At 42.4% G+C, this 22,875-nt stretch overlaps 1 protein-coding gene across 1 annotated transcript in view; it reads right to left on the reverse strand.

Annotated features, from left to right (window-relative positions):
* Positions 1 to 22,875, reverse strand: part of EIF2AK2 (eukaryotic translation initiation factor 2 alpha kinase 2) — a 43,786-nt gene that overhangs the window by 4,009 nt on the left and 16,902 nt on the right. The window contains exons 5-15 of the mRNA XM_090045379.1: positions 18,138 to 18,264; positions 16,796 to 16,878; positions 15,470 to 15,533; positions 14,431 to 14,462; positions 14,210 to 14,281; positions 13,644 to 13,763; positions 9,035 to 9,145; positions 8,749 to 8,941; positions 4,861 to 4,986; positions 4,133 to 4,231; positions 39 to 101 (exon numbers count right to left, since the gene is read on the reverse strand). Of these exons, the coding sequence (XP_089901505.1) occupies positions 39 to 101; positions 4,133 to 4,231; positions 4,861 to 4,986; positions 8,749 to 8,941; positions 9,035 to 9,145; positions 13,644 to 13,763; positions 14,210 to 14,281; positions 14,431 to 14,462; positions 15,470 to 15,533; positions 16,796 to 16,878; positions 18,138 to 18,264 (1,090 nt within the window). The remainder of the gene's footprint in view (positions 1 to 38; positions 102 to 4,132; positions 4,232 to 4,860; positions 4,987 to 8,748; positions 8,942 to 9,034; positions 9,146 to 13,643; positions 13,764 to 14,209; positions 14,282 to 14,430; positions 14,463 to 15,469; positions 15,534 to 16,795; positions 16,879 to 18,137; positions 18,265 to 22,875) is intronic.

A 22,875-nucleotide genomic window follows, 5' to 3' on the forward strand; every position in this document is an offset into this window, starting at 1 on the left:
GAAAACCATTTAAAGAGAAATAAAGTGTTCTACTGTACCTCTGCACGAAACTGAGTGTTGAAAGCATCTGGAAATGTGCCTTTTCTTATTTCTGGCCACAACTGGAAGTCACATCAAATAGTATTTTAGTATAACTTCCTATTTCTTTAAGTGATTCTGAACCATATAATGTATGAAAACTTAATACCAGTAAATGTAGCAGTATGGAGCCAACAAGTCTTCAAAATGCAGCAGTTATCAAAAAAAGTAGTGAAAAGTTGGCTATAAGATGCTTTTTAAAAATAATATGTAAAGCTTTGAGTTAGTTCACTTTTCCTTTGGAGAGCTTCATGTTCCATAGAACCTAGTTATGTTTATTTTGCTCTCAGAATTTTTAAGATTAAAAGCAGTGGCTCTGTACCCCTCCTACCTCATGAAAAAATCTCTGCCCCTGCTGACATGACTGCTACTTGCTTACAAAGCAGATACAAACAGCACTTTTCCCCTCCACTTCCACGCACATATTCACTTAGTCTCTCTCTTTCAAACACAAGTATACATGGCTACATTGCTTCTAAAACTGTAGGAATCTGAATCAAAAACTGAGATTCCAATCAATATTAACCTGATTTTAGGATTTATTGATGTTACTACCTTCAAAAAACTGAAGTAGCATGCTCAGAGCAAAGGGGTTCCCCATCCCTGATCTAGAAGGCAAACTTCAGATAGGAAAGATATTATTCCATCCTAATGATCACAGGGCCCAGTTGCATCTTGTACTTTAAACCTCTGCACTGTGCTCTGTGTAACACTTAAGCACATAGAATCTTTAGATCCATGCTACTTTGTGCCTGTTCCCACCTTTTAGTCTGCTTTCTGCCTTCTGATAAGCAAAAGAGTACATTCTTTCCAGTAGATGTGTCCAAGCAACTGAAGCTTTCTTCTCTATGCTGCCTCTCACTTTTGCTCTAATTTTTTTTTCAGATCATCTTACTTTTAACCTGATTGTGCCAGCTGATCATAAGTAGGGCCCTGAGAAAATTGTGGATTTCTTGTCAAAATTCGCAGTACATGTGCAGATAAAGTATCAGTTTTCACAGAATATTCACAGAACTACCACTGATCTTGGCAAATGGATCCCAGTAGTTCCATGAATATTCCATGAAAAATGGTATTTTCCCCACCCACGTGTGGCAGGCAGACAGAAAGCCATAGGCAGCAGAAGGCCGGGGACTGCAGCCAGACAATTGCAGAGCACTGCCCACCACAGCAGGTAAACTGGAGAAGGGGAAGGGGAGTGGGGAAGGGGGGAGCAGATCAAGACACTCATTGTGAGAGGGAATGGGGCAGAAGCAGGGGCAAGAGCTGGGGTGAGTGGAGCCCCGAGGCAGGTGTTGGGATGCTCAGAGTCCAAGTGGCTTGTCCAGGGACACGGAGGGGCTCCTGGGACTGCGTGCATCTCAGGAGAGGCCCAGGGGGCACATGCCCCCCAGATCTGTGTGCAGGGTAGAGGTGGCCTACTGCTGTGGGCTGAGCTCTGTGTGCTGCTGCTGCTGCCCCAGGAGCTGACAGTGGCAGGCACATGGTGTTGCGTGTGGCAGCTGGCTCTCAGGGCAGCAGCAGTGGGGCACAGAGCCCAGTGGGCAGTCCACCTCCGCCCCACGCACAAATCCAGGAGGCACATATACCCTGGGCCTCTCCTGAGGTGTATGCAGCAGTGGGAGCCCCTCCCCCTCCCCCCACCCCCAACCTCCTGCCCCAACCTCCCGGCTCTGGACAAGCCACCCAGGTTCCAAGTATCCCACCACCAGCCCCAGGACTCCACTCACCACAGCCCCTGCCCCTGTCTCTGCCCCACTCCCTCCCTCGCTGTGGGGGGCCTTGATCTGCCCCTGCCCCCCATTCTCCTTCCCCAGCTTACCTGTGGTGGTGGGCAGTGCTTCGCATGCCATCTGACTGCAATCCTGGCCACCTGCAGGCTCCATGTCTACCTGTGCATGCCCCTCCCCGCCACTGCAGCCACCCAAACCCTTCACCTGGACTGGCCTGCAGCCCCCTGCACTGCCTCACGTTTAAGAGGGGTAAACCCCATTAACCCCGGCCTTCCACCACCTATGCTCACAACCCTTTTAAATCACGGTGTGGGGTGAATGTCGTGGTTTCTGCGCAGTCCACAAAATTGCGATATTCTTAGGGTCTTAATCATAAGCAGTCATCTCTAACATTTCACTTTTTGTAGACATTTACCTTCTAGAAATGTCTAAGTTTCCACTGCATAGAGCAGCCCTAACCACACACTTCCTGCAGAACCTAAAAGTTATGTCTAACCTAAAAGTTATGTCTTCTCCCTCTTGTGACAGGCTTGGAGGAATCTGCTCCAAGTGCCTGATGCACCCTAGTGGTCGGACTCACCTGCCCATGCTTCCTGGCCTCCCTCACTTCCTACGTCTTGCCTGCTACAGCTTGATCTTACAGTATTTAAATGGGCAGGCTGCCTCTAGAGACCAGGGTAGCCTCCTCTCTGGTCCCTTCCTTCTTGTTACAGCCCTTAGGGCTCCACTACCCAAAGGCCCAAACTCCACAAGGTGTGTTTCTCTTTTAAGATAGCCCTATTTGTACCTTAGAGGCTATAATCATGGTCTCCACCTGCCCCAATAGCCATGTCCATGCCTCACAGATATCTCTTCTCAGTTCCCCTGGGCCTCAGCCCTGTCTCGCTCTCTATACCAATCCCTAGGGTCCCTGACACTGGCAAAGCTGCTCTCACCCTCTATGCCGACCTCTGGGGGACCTGACCCAGGCAAGGCTGATTTTGCTCAGCAGCACCCTGGGGTCCCCAACTCGTATAAGGCTTTACGCTGGATGTCTCAGGCTCCTCATATGACCTCCACACACCTCCCCCATATGCATAACCCAATCCTCCGGTGTTTAAAAACTCAAACACAGGAATAATAACTAGAACCCAAAGTGCTAACCCTCTGGCTGCAACTCATTCAAATCCCTCAGGGCTGTAACAGTTTCCACAGTCCTTCCATAAGGAGCTGACTGGATTCCCCCAGCTCCCAGGGTACTTCCTTTTTCCTGGCAGCCAGCTCCATCCTCATTTCTTTCACCTGGAGGACTAGACTTCCAGCCCTACCTGAGAAGCTGAGCTTATATACAGCTAAGCCCTGCCCCTTCTGCTACAGCTAAGCTCTGACTGCTAAGGGGCCCAGGGGTTTCTGTTCAGTCTAACAAGTTGTTTGGACCCCCTCTGCCCTGCCTCTACCCTCCCTAGCTACTTAGCAGTCCCAGGCCTCAAGGCCTGGGTCTGTGCTGCTGCAGGCTCTCTCTTAGCTTCTTATCCAAAATTAATCTTTACGTTTAGTAAGCAACTGAGCAGCAACAGCTAAGGAACCGAGTCTGCTCACTGTTCTGCTCTCAGGCAGTCCCATGCAGATTTTACATTCACTTTTGCTGGTTAATAACAGAAATTGCTCTAACCATATTTCTCACATACAATGCACACTTCAATTTACAGCAGCTGGGGGTTTTGTTGTTTTTTTTGTTTTTTTTTTTGGGGGGGGTGTCTATCACTCACGTTATGTTTCACCTTCACATTCTCAACCAATTCCTCCCTGTCTGTGAGCAGCAAGTCAAGAAGAGCTTTCCCACCAGTTGACCTCTTGACTACCTGTCCCTACACACTCCAAGAACTTGCTGTACTGCTTGTTCACTGCTGGTCCCCTCCCAGCAAATGTTATGATAATTAATAATCCCCGTGAGAATCCTGCCTTTTGGAAAATCCTATTATCATGCTTATTATGCTGCAACACTGTTCTTTGAACTAGTGTGCCTTGTATACTTTTTCTGCCCTTCTGACTTTTCCACAGAGTTATTGCTATGTAGACTGGGTGGCTAAAATTAGACTCCTGGCAGCAGAGGGACAATAATATCTTGCTATCGCTCTGGTGGTACAAGCTTCTTTGGCTTCATACCAAAAGGCTGACCCAGCTGTGAGTGCATACCTGGTCACTGGGGCTAAGTAGTCACGGGACAGCTGGGCAAGATGTTAACTACATCACTTCCTTGCATGCTGTTAGCTACAGAAACTGGTATGCCTTAAATAGTTTTCTCTTAAACTATTTCTCATTAATAATTAAAAATAACTTACCTTAACTTTTTCATGGGCAGAAGGAAATATCCAAAGAATTTCAAAAAAAATTAATCCTAATGCATATATATCTACTTCCTGTTCATAAGTGTCTCCATCCTATGAAGAATATAATGCAAACAACATTAACCAGGTGTGCCTTTTACACAAAAAATGCATTTTAGTTAATGCAGTACTTATAAGAGCAAAACTCCCTTTGAAATCATAGGGAGTTTGGCCTAAGATGACTACCTGACTGGGACAATATCACTGTGAAATGAAATTATATTACATAGACTTTAAGCCTTCTTTAGGGCCATACTGTTAAGATAAATAACTGTTTACATTTTAGAGTTGGGCTCAGACAGAGCCAAGATTTTCCTAACCATGTGCCAGAGTTACCAAATGTATATTAAATTATCTAAATGGTGGCCTATTGAAAGCCAGTGGGCTGCTCTTCAGGAAGGATAATCATCCCGCTGACTTCAAGTTTTGTAGTACAGGGGAACAACAGTAAGACGGGATCACATCTTTTCCTAATGGCTTTTCCACAATAGTTTTGTCCAGTTTGAATCAAACCTACCCTGACTTAAAAGCAGACCCAGGAAACTTAAAGCAAATTGTTTTAGATTGGTGAAATTAGGTTAGATGATAGCCAAAAGTGAGCTTGCAATGCCAGACTAATTGTGAAGACACTAGGACAACAAGGTTGTATTATTAAACCTGCAAGAACTGTTAAAAAATAGTACCTGTTCTGGGCTCATATATGATTTTGTTCCCTTGTTTTTTGTCCGAGGCTCATCCTTCACTGAAGTTACAAGTCCAAAGTCACCTATTTTTATTTTATCTTCCCTTGATATGAATATGTTCTGAGGCTAAAAAACAAGTTAAAAAAATGTAAGTTTTCACATTACAAAAATTTAACAGCAAGTGTCCCTCTGTGGAAAAATTACTAAACATTCAGGGAAATGATTAGAGAAGTTATATTTATGAAAAACAAAATTTGTTAATTTGACAGATTTTAAACACACAAGCCAAATTTGAACCCATGACTGTTTCAATGATCAGGGAGAGGTTAAGTGTGAGGAAAAGGCAAACAGTGTCCTATAAAACAACACTGTTCCAGAGTCAGAAATGGACACATTTCCTGCGATGCCCAATTCCTTGATGTCAGCAATCCAACTGGCATAGTGTCCCCCCTCCTAGTTTTAGTAAACTTAGAGAATTACAGACTCTATCAAGTGATAGTAATCTATGGGGTGGATCCAAAACTTTCCTCTCCAATACCAATTGTGAGTGTCAATGATGCTACGTGACAGAATTTTTATTTTTCTTGTTGCTTTTTAAAAACTAAAAATTACACACACCTGCCTTAAAAGAACATCTTTAAAGTTGCTAAATAGGACAATCAAAATTAGGAAGATGCCACAGAAGTGAAAATCTTAATTCTGGCATTTTCCTAAATTTGTGTGTGTGTGTGTTATGATGCAGTCTTTAATCTCATATTAAAGGCAGAGTTCCAGACTCATTCTCTGCACTGAATGACCATACTCTGAGAATGAATCAGGATGGTGTAGCAAAGGGGACTGTCGTCTGTAAAACCTTATTTTTATCTTGAAGTAGTTGGAAGATATGTTATAAATGAGGCTGGGCACAGCCACAAGAGAAAAGAACATTGCACGGCTCAAGACAGATGTAGGATGGCCTGTGGAATTCAATTTTATCCCTGCCTCTGCCATGGGATTCCTAGATGATGCTAGATAAATCATTTCAATCAAACTTTCTATAGATCATTAATTATATCCTTATGAAAAAAACCCACAAAAACAAACAGATCTAGGCATTTTAGATTGGGCATCAAAAGTAACTAGATACTGTTGACCTTAATTTCTCTGTGCCTGACTTCCCCTTCTGTAAAATGCGGATAATAATACTGTCTCCTCCTCTCACAGAAGCATTATGGAAAATTAATTTGTGTTTGTAAAGAATTCAGATATTGTAATTACAAACACCATGAAGAATAAGAAAGCAATCCTAGAGAAAGATATGAGCACAAAATGAGCACTGTTCATCAGGCCTACTGTGGAAAAAACTTCCTGCAATTCTGTAATTAAATACAATGTTATTAACACATAGACACAAGAGAGGTGATGTACATCAAGCTTTTATCTTTATAATCTTACAGTATTCATCAGGCAAGCCAGATCGTTGCACACTCAACATGAACTTTGGTATTTTTTTGACTACTGAGTGTTTTGCTTGTAGCCTTTGTGCTGTTTTATAATATTTTATATTTACTTGATCAGAAGATTAATATGATTGTTATTCATTTTCTGTAGGGATTAAAAATTATGCAAAAGGAAAAAAGCATGCTGTTCAAAGTATACATTTGTTTTTATACAGAATGTGGCAATAACTGACATGGATATAAAATGGAATATACATATATAACAAAGAAATTAGAACTGACTAGTATGAACAGTGAAATCTGGACAATTACTCACTGGTATAAGTCATCACCATTGTCTTATTACTCACTACACTGAATACCCAGATCCTTTTGATTTGTACACAAAAAACTGGCTAATTCATCATTTGTTAAAGTTTAAGTAATTCGTTCTAAATATACATCCATATTAAATCACAATAGCTTCTGATACTTAGCCAGCTTAAGAAATACCTTCTACAGCACCTCTCAAAAAGCACTGAATGTTATTCAGTCTCTCCTGCCTCATCAAAATGATGAATCATTCAGTTTTACGGAATTATTTTCTATTTTGGCAACAAAAGCACAGAAGTATACAAAGCAAAAATCTTTAACTGATTACTCCATTATAATAATTTAATTCTTGTTTTGTGAGCCCTGTGATATTTTTTCTAGTAAAAAATGTACATCAAGCTTTTATCTTTATAATCTTACAGTATTCATCAGGCAAGCCAGATCGTGTACAATTTGTATTTGAAATTTGGATAATATATTTTTATTCATGATAAATGTCAAATATCATTCTCTATCATGTCTTAAAATAACATACACTATCTCACAAAAAGTTGAAAATGGCTAACTACTAATAATTTCTGAATAATGTGTCATAGTTTCATAGTTTCATAGTAGCTAGAGTCAGAAGGGACCTAGGTAGATCATCTAGTCCAACCCCCTACCTTGGCAGGAAAGAGCACCGGGGTCAGATGACCCCGGCAAGGTGCTCATCTAATTTCCTTTTAAAAACCCCCAGGCTAGGAGCCTGCACCACTTCCCCTGGAAGCCGGTTCCAGGCCCTAGCCGCCCTGACTGTGAAGTAGCGCCTCCTAATATCTAATCTAAACCTACCCTCCGCCAGCTTGTGACCGTTATTCCTGGTCACTCCTGGCAGCGCACGGGGGAACAGGGACTCCCCCAATACCTGCTGATCCCCCCTGACCAGTCTGTAGCAGGCCACAAGGTCCCCTCTTAACCTTCTCTTGTGGAGGCTAAACAGGTTCAGGTCCCGTAGCCTCTCCTCATAAGGCCTGCCCTGCTGACCCCTGATCATACGAGTGGCCCTCCTCTGGACTCTTTCCATATCGTCCACGTCCCTCTTGAAGTGTGGCGCCCAGAACTGGACGCAGTACTCCAGCTGCGGCCTGACCAGTGCCGCATAGAGGGGGAGGATCACCTCCCTGGACCTGCTCGAGATGCATCTGTGGATGCATGACAGGGTACGGTTGGCCTTCTTGACTGCCTCCCCACACTGCTGGCCCATGTTCATCGTGGAGTCAATGACGACTCCAAGATCCTTTTCCGTCTCCGTGCTGGCAAGAGGGGAGTTCCCCAACTTGTAAGTGTGGTGCCGGTTCTTCCTCCCCATGTGCAACACCTTGCACTTATCAGTGTTAAACCCCATCCTATTCACATCCGCCCACCATTGCAACCTGTCAAGGTCAGCTTGTAGCCTATTGCACCCTTATCCCCCCACATCTTAGTGTCATCAGCAAACTTGAACAGGGTGCTTTCTACCCCCTCATCCAAGTCACTGATGAAGATGTTGAACAGTGCGGGCCCGAGGACCGAGCCCTGCGGAACCCCACTGCCCACGTCCTTCCAGGTCGAGAAGAACCCATCCACTACCACCCTCTGGGTGCGGCCCTCCAACCAGTTAGCGACCCATTTGACTGTCATCATTACCAAACCCCTTGGAGTGACAAATTAACCAGATTTTACTGTTTGAAACAATTTTTGTTTTCTTCTATGGTATGGTTAGAAAAGGCTTTCCAACAAATCCTTTTTTCCAGCACCAGACCAGGAAACAGACTGGGCTACTATCACTATTAGTACAAGGAAAAGGTTTTGTGCAACTCTATTACCAGAGGAAGTTACGGTACCCAAAAGAATATGTTTCTGTATCTGTCACTGGCGATCTTAGGGTGTGGGAACAATTAGTACACAGTATAAGCATGTTAGATGACAATTCTTTTGTAGAGCTATTAAACTGTGTATTTGCTTGGTTAAGACCTTGCAGTCAGCTAGTTGCTGAAAAAGCCAACTATGATACTTGTGGGTATAATTTTTATGGATGTACCTGAATAACAAACAACTGAAAATCCAATACTAATCTTTACGTCTGTCTACTCATCAAAAAGTGATTGATTCTGCTTACCTTAAGGTCTCTATGGACTAAACCTTCAGAATGAATATATTCCACTCCTTTCACTATTTGTTTAAATATGTTTAGAGAGACACCCTGGTTATGCTGCTTTCCTCTTTGCTCATCAATCCAATGCATTAGTGTCCCTTTCTCACAAAATTCCATTTGGATGAAAAGGCAAGAATATAATCGGCACTTTCTTTGACTATAAAAGAAAAAATATAAATCAAATCATTAAAACAATTTAGATATTTCAGTTAAATAACGTGAATGCACTGCAGAATTGATTTTTAATTACCTTGAATTGTTCTCGTCAAAGATGAAGTCATCCCCAGACCAACAAGTGTAATACCTTATGATATTTTCATGGCTGAGATTTGATAGTGCTTCTACTTCACGTTTTACTTTACTGTTTAAACAAACACATATTTCCATTACTTAACTGAAAAATTTCTATAAAAATTACAGCAAAAGCTCTATTATCCAGCATCCCCAGGAATTGGGGATGCTGAATAACAAAATATGCCAGTGAAAGGCCCGGGCTGCCGCTTCTTATGCCGTGTCTGGGGCATCCCTCCGCCCCCCCTCCCGCCACATCACCCGCCCTCCCACTGCATCACCGTCCCTCCTATGGGCCCTGTGGGCCAGGCGGGACAAGGAGGCAGGTCCTGCACAGCTCCACACAGCCTGTTATGTCCCTGGGCCATGGGGACTTGGCAGCACAGGCTGCTTTGACCCGGGGCATGGGGGCTCAGAGAAACTGGAGTGCCATGGTGGGCACTTCTGGTTTCACTTTTCCTTAGAAAAAGGGAGGGAAAGATTGCAGCAAGATCTGGATAGGTTACAGGAGTGGGCTAATATAAACAGGATGTATTTCAATACTGACAAGTGCAGGGTGCTGCACTTGGGCAGTAGTAACCAGCAGCACGCTTATAAGATGGGAAACTCCCTTCTTGAGAGCACAGAGGCAGAAAGGGATCTTGGAGTCATTATTGACTCCAAGATGAACATGGGCCGACAATGCGAGGTCACGGTTGGCAGGGCTAACCGGACCTTGTCGTGCATCCACAGGTACATCTCAAGTAGAGCCAGGGAGGTGATCCTCCCCCTCTATGCGATGCTGGTTAGGCCACAGCCGGAGTACTGTGTCCAGTTCTGTGCACCCTATTTCAGGAGGGATGTGGACAACATTGAGAGGGTCCAGAGGAGGGCCACCCGCGTGATCCAGGGACAACAGGGCAGACCCTACATTGAAAGACTGTGGGACCTAAACCTGCTCAGCCTTCACAAGAGAAGGCTGAGGGGGGACCTGGTGACTGTCTATAAACTCACTAGAGGAGGACCAGAAGGGGTTGGGGGAGACACTGTTACCCCTAGCGCCCCCTGGCATGACAAGGAACAATGGACACAAATTATTGGAATGTCAGTTTAGATTAGACATCCGCAAGAACTACTTCACAGTTAGGGTGGCTAGGAGCTGGAACCAACTTCCTAGGGAAGTGGTGCTGGCTCCTACCCTGGGGATCTTTAAGAAGAGGCTTGATGCCTACCTGGCTGGACTCATTTAAGTCCAGTCTTTTCTCCCGCCCAGACAGGGGGGTCGGACTGGAAGATCTACAAGGTCCCTTCCCACCCTACTTCTATGATTCTATGATTAGAAGCCGGCATGCCGGCTAACAGAGCATGCTGCCTTGTAATGTGCCGGTTACCAGAGAGTTTACTGTACTAGAGAAATTAAAAACAGGAGATCAAGCAGCAACAATAATCATTAGGTTTTTGTATCTCTACTTTGGATTATTTTAAAAGTAAATATACTTTCAAATAGGAACTGAAAATCATGTCTACAAAATGTGTTCTATTCTCTATGCATCCCTGTCCTTCACTGCGGTATGCTCAGTCACTCCAAGTACTGACATTCTTACCCCCAAGAGAACCATAGATAAACAATGTAGAGAGTGGGTCCAATCCATACTAACAGAGAAAAAATTAGCAGGCAAAGATTCCAATCCTGTAAACATTACTGCACATAACTTAGTACAGGCAGTCCTCAACTTGCAACGTTTCAAGTAACGTTTCGCATTTATAAACGTTTATAAATTGACACCCTGTTTCAACTTTCTGACATCAGTTTCAACTTTACAATGCTTGATCCGATGTGATGCCATGCCAGTGAACAAGTTCACTGGGTCACTCAACTCCCTGGAAGAACATCTGTCCAAACTTCTTTGGACACTTTCTTTAAGAAAGCAAACAAGACTCCAGAAAATCCTGCAGCCGAGACTCCTGAGAAGACTCCAGCCAAGAATCCTTCAAGAAGTCCAACCAAGAGCCCGTAAAAAATTCCAAAGTAATTTCAAAGAAGTCCTTCCAAATCAATATCATTGCTATTTACAATATAACTACATTAATGTAGCTATATTATTCATCTATAATTGATCGAGTACAAAATTCTGGGGTATTTTTGGTGAAAATAGGGTACTGGGCCTTGGTTCAGAAACAAATCGCCCATTTATAACATTGTTTCTTACGAGAAAATCGGTTCCAAATTACAACGTTTTGACTTAAGATGCAGTTTTCAGCAACCAGTTATATCGTGAGTCTAAGGACTGCCTATACCTCGATTTTTGTCTCTATACGCAAAGTGACTTCAGTGAAAATATCTGCATTTAAAAAAGACCTGTTGGACTGTGGCATATATTTATTAGAGTAATAGAATTATCATAGAAAATGAGGTTTGGAAGGGACCTCAGGAGGTCATCTAGTGCAACCCCCTGCTCAAAGCAGAACCATCCCCAAGCAGATCATTCCAGCCAGGGCTTTATCCAGCCAGGCCTTAAAAACCTCCAAGGATGGAGAGTCCACCACCTTTCTTGGTAAACCAGTCCAGTGCTTCACCACCCTCCTAGTGAGAAATTCTTTCCTAATATCCAACCTAAACTTCCCTTGCTGCAACTTGAGACCATTGCTCCTTGTTCTGTCATCTGCCCCCCAATGAGAACAGTCCAGCTCCATCCTCTTTCGAATCCCCCTTCAGGTAGTTAAAGGCTGCTATTAAATCCCCCCTCAGCCTTCTCTTCTCCAGACTAAAGAAGTCCAGTTCCCTCAGACTCCTCCTAAGTCACGTGCCCCTGACCTCTCTAACTATTTTCATTGCCCTCTGCTAGACTCTCTCATCCTTTCCACATCCACATCCTTTCTATAGTGGGGGGCCCAAAACTGGATACTACCCCAGATGTGGCTTCACTGGTGCCAAATAGAGGGGAATAATTACTTCCCTCGATCTGCTGGCAACACTTGTACTAATGCAGCCCAGTACGCTGTAAGCCTTCTTCAAAGGTACACTGTTGACTCATATCCAGCTTATTGTCCACTGTAATCCCCAGGTCCTTTTCTGCAGAGCTGCTGCATAGCCAACTGGTCCCAAGCCTGCACTGGTGCATGGGATTCTTTCATCCTAAGTGCAGGACTTTGCACTTGTCCTTGTTGAACCTCATAAGATTTTTTTTGGCCCAATCCTCCAATTTGTCTGGGTCTCTCTGAATCCTAGCTCTATCCTCTAGCATATCTACTACTTCCCACAGCTTGGCATTACCTGCAAGCTTGTTGAGGATGCACTTCATCCCACCTTCTAGATTGTTAATAAAGATATTGAACAAAGCCAACTCCAGGGCCAACCCTGGGGCACTCCACTTGAGACCAGCTGCCAACAAGACTTCGAATGATTGGTCACTACCTGTTCAGCCCAACAATCCAGCCAGCTTTCTACACCTTACAGTCCATTCATCCGACCCATACTTCCTTAGCTTGCTTGCAAGACTGCTGTGGGAGACCATATCAAAAGCCTTGCTAAAATCAAGGACACCACATTGACCAGCATCTCATCATAGAAAGAAATCAGGTTGGTCAGGCATGACTTGCCCTTGGTGAATCCATGCTGACTGTTCCTGATCACTTTCTTCTCCCAAGTACTTAGAAGTAGATTCTTTGAGGATCTGATACATGATTTTTCTGGAGACTGAGATGAGGCTGACCAGTCTGTAGTTCCCTGGATCCTCTTTCTTCCCTTCCTTAAAGACAGGCACTATATTTGCCCTTTTCCAATCATCTGGGACCTTCCCCAGTCACCACGAGTTTTCAAAGATAAGGCCAGCACCTCTGCTATCACAGCAGCCAAGTCCCTCAGCACCCTCAGATGCATTGCTTCCAGTACTATGGACTTGTACATGTCCAGCTTCTCTAAATTAATGTATTTTCATCTTATGAACTATTTTAACCTCACCTGTAAACAAACTAAAACCATTTATTTGAAGAACAGCTAGAATTCACATTTAATTTACTTCTCAGGATTGCGAGCAGCAACTGCCCACAGGCGCCACTGGCAGCTGTGGCAGCGGCCAGTCGCAGGGAGTGCATCGCCAATCTATCTCATGGGTGCACGTGCACCCCCTACACCTTGCCAATGCCCGCCTGCAGGTGGCTACATATTGCACCAAGTGGGAGGAGCAAGGGGAGCAGTGCAGCACCTGGCAGACTGCCACTGCACTGGGAACAGCCCTGCTACAAGCTGCGTGTGCTGGTCAGAAGCATAGCACAGGCTGCCCCAGTGAGAACCAGTGGGTCTCAGCCCCATGCAGATTGCTGAGGTGGCCGCCATGGGCCAGTTCCAGTCAGCTGACAGGCAGGATCCGGCCTGCAGGCCATATTTTGCCCGCTCATGGATTATGGTCTTTTCAGTAAGTGGCTCAATGACAGAAAAAACAATGACAAAATTTTATAAAAAGTTTATCCAAATGTTAAAAAAACTGGATCATACAGAAGGGAAAATATTTAAATAGCTACAGAAGCGTTACAAACAATTTAAATGACACTGTTCCCTAAATAAAAGCAAATAAATGTACAGTACTTACTCATCAAGCGTAACCTGTTTAATAGCATAGGTTTTCCCATCGTATTTGTGTTTTGCTTTGAAAACATTCGCAAATCCACCAGAACCAATAAACTCTATACCTTCAAAATCCTTGAGAAATCTTAGGGGAGAAAATATAAAGCATTCTTAGTACAATTACGTAACATTATATTTCAAACGTATGTATCTGACCATCTGACCCTGCAAGGCCTGGAGTGACCCCTGAATAATGTTAGGCGTCTTTTACAGGAGCAAGTCTTCACAGGGTAAAGCAAAGTCTCAAGGAGAGCCAAAATTTAAGCGAGTGAGTTGTTTTTATATTTAGAAAATACTTCATTCAAGAGACAAAATCAGAACAGCGCATTTTGCTAGGAATTACTGATATAAACAAAATAAGCTAAACTAAGGTAAGCTAAGCTAAAATACAGCCTTAACCCCAAGTGTTAGTTTGCACACATTCTTTAAAACAATTTTTTCTATCCCACCTTTTTTAAAAACATGCCAACCTATTAGTGTACTGCATCACTGCAATCACTCATTAAAACTTACGTAAAAGCTTTTTCTCACCTTCCATTCATTGTGTACTTATTTTCCTTCATCTCCGGATATGAGAATTTAGGTGCCAGTGTCACTCCTCCTCTTAGACATAAAAGAAAATTTAAAATGAAATCTTGTGTGTGTGGAATTCTATTTTATATATATGATTTTGACAAGTGAAAAAGCAACTAAACAGGGTTTGCAATATAATGTTAGAACATGTAATAGCTAGACACAAAATAAGTATGTACCTCTTAGATTTCACAGCATTCCTGGAAATTGCCTAAACCAAAAGAGAGAGAAAAAAAGGACTAAAATGTATTTATTTATTACTTTTACACGTCATTATGTTTCATTATTTATAGCTTAGGATGTGGCTGACAGTTATCCATAGATATGGTCATGCTGAGTGACTAGTAATTTCTTTGTATTGTACCTCAATATAAATTTCATATGAAAGCCAGGTAGAGCATTATCATTCTTTTCAAATAATTTAATTTGCATGTAAAATACAAACACAGCTCCATTAGCGTCCATGGATCTGTCACTGTTAATGCCACCCACAAAAATCAGCCTGTAGTATGTAGATAGTAATAATGGAAAAAATCATGGTGAAAACGTAAACATTTTATCACAAGCAGAGCAGGGCAACTCTGTGCCTGGGACAGCCATGATGCACAGGGCAGTGCTGGCTGCTGCCATGCCAATCATGGCAGCATAGCCTGCTACTACTACATGGCGGTAGCTGCTTTTGCGTCCCCTGACAAAAATGTTACCCAGAGTTGCTAACTCCAGTTGCCCCTCATTAGTTATGTTGCTTCATTTTATAAAAATGATATACTTGCTGTCATGCTAACCTTCATGGGTAAAAGGAGGAAAATTGATATGATTTCCTAAAACTCACTTGGCTCTAGCTTTAAGAGGCTACTGAAAGAAACAGTTAACTCTTGTGGGGAAATGTGACACACTGTTTTTAGCTTTAAGCCTCTGGCATATCACAATATAAAACTGAAGCCTAGAGCTATTCCCCAAAACAAAATAAACCTCAACATACTGCCCTGAAATCCCAGGCCAGCAAACCAGATATACTTTTTAAACTTCCAAAATTTAGGTCACAGGAGATGATAGCATATCCTATTTAACCTATGTACAACTTTAATATTTTGGGGATAGTCACAAGCATCTGAGAATGTTAATTATCTCTCATATTCACTAACAAAAAATATTAGCAATAGAAACAATAATGATAGCCTGAAACATAATTATGGAAAGAAAACTACCCCATTGTACCTGACAAGATGAAGAATTGTCATTTGTTTTTCCTGTGTCAGCTGAGTTCAGAGAGTAAGCATCACTAGAGAAGGAAAAATGAATTTCAGAATCTGCTTAATCCATAAATCCAGAATCTGCTTAATCCATAAATCAAAACTACAACTCTTGATATAATATAGAAAGGATAATGTGAACAAATTTAAACTACAAAACTTCAGTCATACCACGGTTGTAGTGATTTAATTAAAGTTTATAACAATAACACATTATTTATCTCTATAATGGATTTCATCCAAAGATGTCAATGTGATTTACCAGCTTTAATTCAGTTAGGTATTCACCTTTAATTCAAGTTAGGTACAGGAAAAGATTTCAGTGAAGTGAAGCCAGCTCGCATAGAACACACCAGCTCTTTCACAATGCACAATACAACTGGGAAAATGTGAGTATGGCAATTTTTCACACTAACTACTGACCTAAGTACCAGCATATTAGGTCTATGTCAAGGGTCTCTGTCCCAGGAAAGGAAAATTTCTCACAACTGACTTTCTGTTAAATTTTCCCTTCATTCTCCAAGAATAGGTCATTCCTGCTCATTCATGGCAAGTGAAAAAATAGTACTGCAGAAATTATAAGTCTGGTATAAGAAATTATCAAAGAATTAATGTTTCCTTGTAAAGAGAGTCATAAGAGGAAAATGGCTCCTAGAAAAATCTAATGAAGTGACTTTTTTCTTTCACATACTAACAGAAATGCTTCTAATGGAATAGAATCAGGAAAAAATGCAAAATCTTTATATCACATAAGCTACTTGCAGACATTAAGGAAAAAAATAAAAAATGGTGCTTTACTTTCAAATCTGTTCCTGCACTGAGCCCAGCACATGCCCAGAAGAGGTACTGCATTAGTTGGAACCGGTTCACCAAATGTCTGTATAGATCAGGCACTTTAGTGGGGTTTTTTGGTGCTTTTATGTAATAAAAAGCCTCACTAAAGCACCTGATCTATAAAATAAGGTGCCTGATCTATACAGACACTGCAGAGCCAGATCAAACTAACATGCTGATTCTTCCAGGAAAGCACAGGTTTTTTTGCTTTGTTTTGTAATGTATACTGAAAAAGTTAAATGTACTTGCATTATTGAACTTTATTCTTGGTTTATAGAGAAAGAAACAGAAATGTCAAATAAAATTAATGTAAAAATGTGATTATAAATTAATTTTAAAATGCATTTATTATATTTGAAGACAGGGTTAGAGATTGCCTAAAACTCTCTCAGGTACTCTATCTGTAACAAACAAATACACTTTGGTAGGCATCACAGTATTAACAGATTCAACTTACTTTGATACTGATTGAGGTGTTACCTCACTGGTATCACTAGATTCATCAGCTGTGGAACTGGCAATAGAGGGTTGGTCCTCTGTCTGTAAAATAAATAAATTACCTAACCATAAGAGCCACCTTTCTAAATGGGAAAAAAATGCTTAACATAGTACGAGAGGCGAAATCCTCACTCTACTGACTTCCATGTAACCAGGAATTTTATTCCTGGTTTTAAACTTGCCTCCTTTTCCACATCTGCAATTAAATATGAGCATAAAAAAAGTACATAAAATGTCCTTTGACCTGATCATGTCCACAAGCCAAATAGATATCTAGAGTACATGCTCTCATTCACAGGAGTTAAAAAGAAGGGAAGTGACATCTTTAAAGTAAAACCCCTTTAAAAATCAGAACATAATAAAGATAATAGTTAATTAAAGGGCAAAGCTTTCACAGTTGTCAACTTCACCTCATCATGTATATGAAAAATGAGATGCATGTGCACAAACTTGTACATATAAAATATATTAACAGAAAATGTAATTTTTCAGTGTGCACACACATGCAATAACTGTGTGAGCAAAATAAAAAACAACCAAAAATTGTGTTGCAAATTTAGTCATATGAAAACCTGTCTCTAAGAAATTTCTTGTCTTTTCCTATCATTTTTTCATGTAATAATCGATGATGAAGTTCATGTTTAAAGGCAGAAAACTACCAGGATGATATCAATTTTAAGAAACCAAAGAATGAGGAAACTCAAAATTAAAATTCCAACAGCCACTTAAAAGGAATCTTTATTCAAAGCATCTAGAATTTCATGCAATCTGTAGTAGCATGACACATTCATTAAATGTAATGTATTTTATTGTTTTATGTATTAAGAATTCTGCAGCGATGCATTATAGTTACCTTTTTCCCTTGAGATTCAAAAATGAAGTTGGGTCTCACTACCTTTTGTTAAGTTATATATTTTAGTTACAACTCATTTGTCACACAGGCAAGCCTGGGTCTGAGTACACCCTGGATTAAAAAAATGTGTTAAGATAACTGGATAATTCTTTCTATTTATGAGATGATAACCTGTGTCCAAGGCTGAAGGTCAGAAAGTGCTATTTATAAACACATGCAGTTGGACAGCTAACTTTAAAAACAGTAGTCTATTAAATATAGGAATATAATATGAATTTTACTTATACTACACTGTACCATCATCAATAGAAATCTTTGAGGCAAGGGTTTCTCTTCCCTCAAAATTAAACCTAATATATGTTTTTTAATCAAATGATTATGAAGGTACATTTAAAGATAGAGGAAGCAGAAATAAAACTTCCCTGTTCAGATGACATGGAATACATACCCTTGAATTTTCTGAATCAGTTAACCGGTAATATGCTTCTTTTGCTGCAGCATACTTTGCCTCCTGTTTACTATTTCCAGTGCCTTTTCCATAAATCTTCCCACTAATTTTGCAGGAACAAGTAAACCTGTAGAAAATGTTTAGTGGGAAATAAATGAATATCCATAAATCCTGCATGGCAAGGACTAATTTTATATGCCACTTACATGAGAAAAGGTTTTAAAAGAATTTTTTTTTTAACATTCTTTTATATATTTTTGCTTGCAGGTATAAATAATAATTCTGTCAACTGAGGGGGCTCCCAGCCACAAGAGTTCTCTTCTTGCTGCTGCAGGGGAAACCCAGGATCAGGCTCCCCCTGCACCAGCAATAAGGTATGGCGTGCATGTTGCAGGGGTGCATGGTGTGCACCGACAGCTAGGGTGATAGGAAGCAGCTTCAAAGTTATTACAGATTTCCCTCAATTTATGCGGGTTGTGTGTATGTGAATTTGCTCTTACGCGATGAGCATTTTTAGACCCACAATTGTTATATGCGAGGTAAACTTGCTCTTATGCAGTTGGCTTAGGTGCCCCCCACCCCCCATCCAAGTAGGTAAGTCTGGGAAGGGGAAAGGGCCAGGGGGCCCCACTCACCTCAGCCCCTGCTGCAGCAGCCCTGGGAGTGGCTGGCACCAGCTGTCTGCAGCCACTGTGCTGTACCATGCTCCCCCTGTCCCCACTCAGCTCTGCTCCTGGGCTGCACCGCACCCTTGTTAAAAATGCGCATTGCATCTTGCACCTGATAAGAAAGAAATACTGCCCAAGGCTCCTTTCTCCCCCGGTCCCGCCTTAGCCTTTCTCACGCTGATACAGAAGCTGGAATTCAATTGACTGTGGCCGTGGGGTATGAACTTTTGGCGAACTGTTGTAGTTTCTGGGCATGCTTAATAAGCTGATGCATATTTACCTCTCCGCCCTGCATACTTAAGTAGCTAATTATACTATATATGCGATGTATGCAATGATGTAACTACATGTATGCTTGTATGAAACGGAAGTAGCTGTAAGAGTTCCGGTGTCTGCACACGTGCTCAGGAGAGAGAAGATAAATTCCACTTGCAAACACAATTAGTTTGTCAGAAGCTGATTCGGGCATCAGTGCCCCACTCTGACCTTGTTTGCAAACAAATACATCCTTTTGTACCGGCTGATGTTTGTGTGTCTGTGATTTTTGCAGGCCTCCAAAGAAACAAACCGCTTTTTGCAACACCCTGGTGCAGGCAGCTGGTGTCGGCTACTCCTGGAGCTGCTGCAGCAAGGGCTAGGGTGAGTGTGGACAAGCTGTGCTGTGTCCCATGCTGCCCCGGGCTCCACTTGTTCCCACTCACCCTAGCCCCTTCTGCAGCAGCCCCAGGAGCAGCCAACACCACTTGCCTGCACCAGGGCACGGCACAGCCCAGAAGCTGGGGCGAGTGGGGACAGAACGAGCACAGTGCAACCCAGCAGCTGCAGGCAGCTGGCACCATCTGCTCCCAGGGCTGCTGCAGCAGGGGCTGGGGTGAGTGCCACTCCGTTCCCTCTGCTCTGCTCCCTTGTCCAGCCCTGTGAGCGGCACCCCACCCCTCACATTGTCCCTAGTCCCAGCCTCACTCCCTCTCTCATTGCCATGGGAACCCATCACTATTTGTTACATTATAAAGTGGGTTTGCTTTATGTGAATTTGATTTGTGCACCATTCCCTGGGAATGCATGTACCGCATAAATCGAGGGAAACCTGTACATGTAATTTATGGAATAATTTCGTAATTTATTCCTCTTTTTATCAAGCCATTAGTTGATTGACTGTGTGGCAAGGTGATCACTTAAGTAGTGATTAATCACCCATTAATCACATCTTAAGTTTAACATGTAGATGGAGCCTAAAGTATGCTCGCTTGCTTTCTCTCCCTCTATGTCTCTGTCGTCTGGGAAGATTCCAAACCCAGATGATTCCAAAAACTAATACAAATACACTAAACTTTATTCTAATTACATAAATCAGAGTTATCCAACTTTGGAGCAGCCAGGGACTGCACTCATGTGGACCATGGGAAGGGGTCACATGTTATATAGGCTTCCAACTTCCCATGTCACCAGCACTCCCTGCCAATGAGCCGTATATGACAGCCAAAACCAAAGAAATTAATAAGCAATAAATATGTGCTTCTTAGAGGCATCTGGAACTTTTGTCTAATATAAGGCTTGTATTTTTGTAACCCGCAAATGTAACTTCTGTTTGTGGAACTGATTAGGCCTCAAAGACAAAGCTATGGCTGTGAAATTAGCTGACCTAACAGTTCTTTCTTGCTCAGAATTTAGCCTTGATGATGATAAAAACTGGATTCAACTACCTAGCTTATCCAGCACATTTCAGAAAAGGACATCTCAAAAAAGCATAGAGAGTTCTAAAAGGGCTGGATTTAGGTGGGGTAATGTTAATTTCAAACCTGAAGATGCTGTGTTGCAATCTGCTTATTGGATAAACCCAAATCTGGGTAGTAACCTTTTATAATAATTTTAACACCTTTTAATCCCATAGGGTAATATCTATAAAACAAGATTGTGAACGGCCCTAAGGCCAGCAAATTAGCATAAGACGAGATAGAAAAAGTGCATGCATTAGGTGACCAACAGAAAAAAAAAAGGGAACAGGATGGAAATCAATGTTCCAAGCCCAGACTCCGGACTCCTGGTGTGAGTGAGGATCGGATCCTGATCAAGGGACCTTCCCCGCTAATCCTTCAGACAGCGTTGATCGGGGACAGCTGACTTCGCTGGAATCACCTGGCACACTACCTGGCATTGAGGGACTGCTAATAAGTTGCCAACCCATGTCTGTCTATCTGTTGTTTTAAACAGCCCAGGGGCTGATATTCTCGCAGTGCATAGCTGGCCTGCAACAGATTGATCTATTTATCTGTTGTTATTATCCATTATTATTTACTATTAGCTCTTTAATATTGCATTATCTGCTTATTGCATTTATTTCTCTGTTAACTGTTGTGTGTGTAAAGCTATAATAAAATTGCCATTGTTTTACTCCCAACTCTGCTTTCTCAACCTGGAACCAAACAGCCAAGTGGCTAAATTGATATACTCACAGTGCCCAGCTGGCCTGTGACAGCCACGCCGCACAGGTGCCCACCTTACTGCACTGAACAATTGCTTGGGCCCTTTAGGCCACACCATCCTGTCCTGCTCCCAGGCACAGAGGCAGGAAATAGAAGCAAAAGAAGAGGAGGGAGAGGGAGCCCAGAGACCCAAGCAGCAGCAGCAGCCAGAGTAGTATAGGGACTGGCATCCAGCCAGGAGTCCATGGACTACAAATTAACCCCTTGCAGGTTGTATATGGGTGAAAGGCCATGAGTTGGACAGCCCTGACACAAACAACCCCATGGGCTTTAGTGATCCTACAATATATCAGCATAGCTAGGGCCTCCACAACCTGAGGTTTAACACAACTATCTTAAGTTAGGATTTTATACTGATATAATTCAGTGTATGGATGAACTGTTGTTTTGTTTAGCTTTTCTCTTTTTGCAGTGAAGACACGGCCCAAACTGCTTAGCAGCTCTGTAGAATCCTAGCCTACTTTATTGTCTCCATTATTTCCTGATGATCTAACAAGTATTTTGGAAGTTTCCTGCTCCTGATACATATAAATACACATGCACACTCTTCATGATATGCCAGGTGTGGCCACTTGACCAGTTTTGGTAAGCTGGTATGGAGTCCAGTAGGAGTGGATTTTCATTTTCTGTGATTTACTAATTTGGTAATTTCTGTAACTACAAAGGTGTCCACAACATGAACAGACCCCAGCCTAAGTCTGAGAAATTCAGCTTTTGTTCCTTTGATTTTAGGTCTTTTTAACTAGCTTCTCCATTTTGTTTTTGGAAATGCCTCTTTCTAAGCCTAATGTCACAAGACGACTTCGAGGGTATGGACACACATTTAGAGCCGTTTCAAAAAGGGGAACATCCGAAAAGGGGAGCTGATGACTGAAAGTGTGCAGCAGCTGTTACGTTCTAACAAGTTATGTGTGGACAAACTGGGAATAATGCAAACATAGCAAAGCAGTGCCAACTTTAACCCTGGTGAAACAGTGTTAAAGCTGGAGCTGTTTTGTTATATTTGTAGCAAGAGTTCCTCCTCTCCTTTTGAAACACTTGCAAATGTGCATACCTTAATATGTCCATACCCTGATACAATTCTCCCATCAAACATGTTGAAGTAAATTACCTTGGGATCATTACAGCCCAACAGATCAATCAGTTTTGGACTTAATATAAAGTAAAGAAAAATATTTTTATCTATGGAGCTAGCTTGGTTTATGGCACCAGGTTTATGGCACCAAGATTTGTCTGAACTCTGTCCTTTAGTGACTTTACTTGGTTCATGTATCTTTAGTTGCAAAGCTGCTGCTGCTGCAGCCACTGGGAGACCTGCTTGGCTTCCCCAGCATCCTACTCACACTATGCAGGAGGTAGGGAAGTAGCAGAGCAGGGCGGAGCTACAGCTAGGTGGGGGCAGGAAGTGTAGAGCTGAAGCTGGAGCTGGCAGCAACGTGGCACCCATGCCTAGCGGGGCAGCAGGGACACAGACCTCCGGTGGGCAGGGTATGGGTGCGAGGGAGGGTGTAGGGAACTCCCCACACACACACACCCCCACACCTTCTCCTGCATGACGCACAGCCCTCATTGGCAGCAGCAGCAGGA

Source organism: Crocodylus siamensis, chromosome 1 (assembly GCF_052110815.1).
Source record: "Crocodylus siamensis isolate JL-2025a chromosome 1, ASM5211081v1, whole genome shotgun sequence".
NCBI classification, from domain to species: Eukaryota; Metazoa; Chordata; order Crocodylia; family Crocodylidae; genus Crocodylus; species Crocodylus siamensis.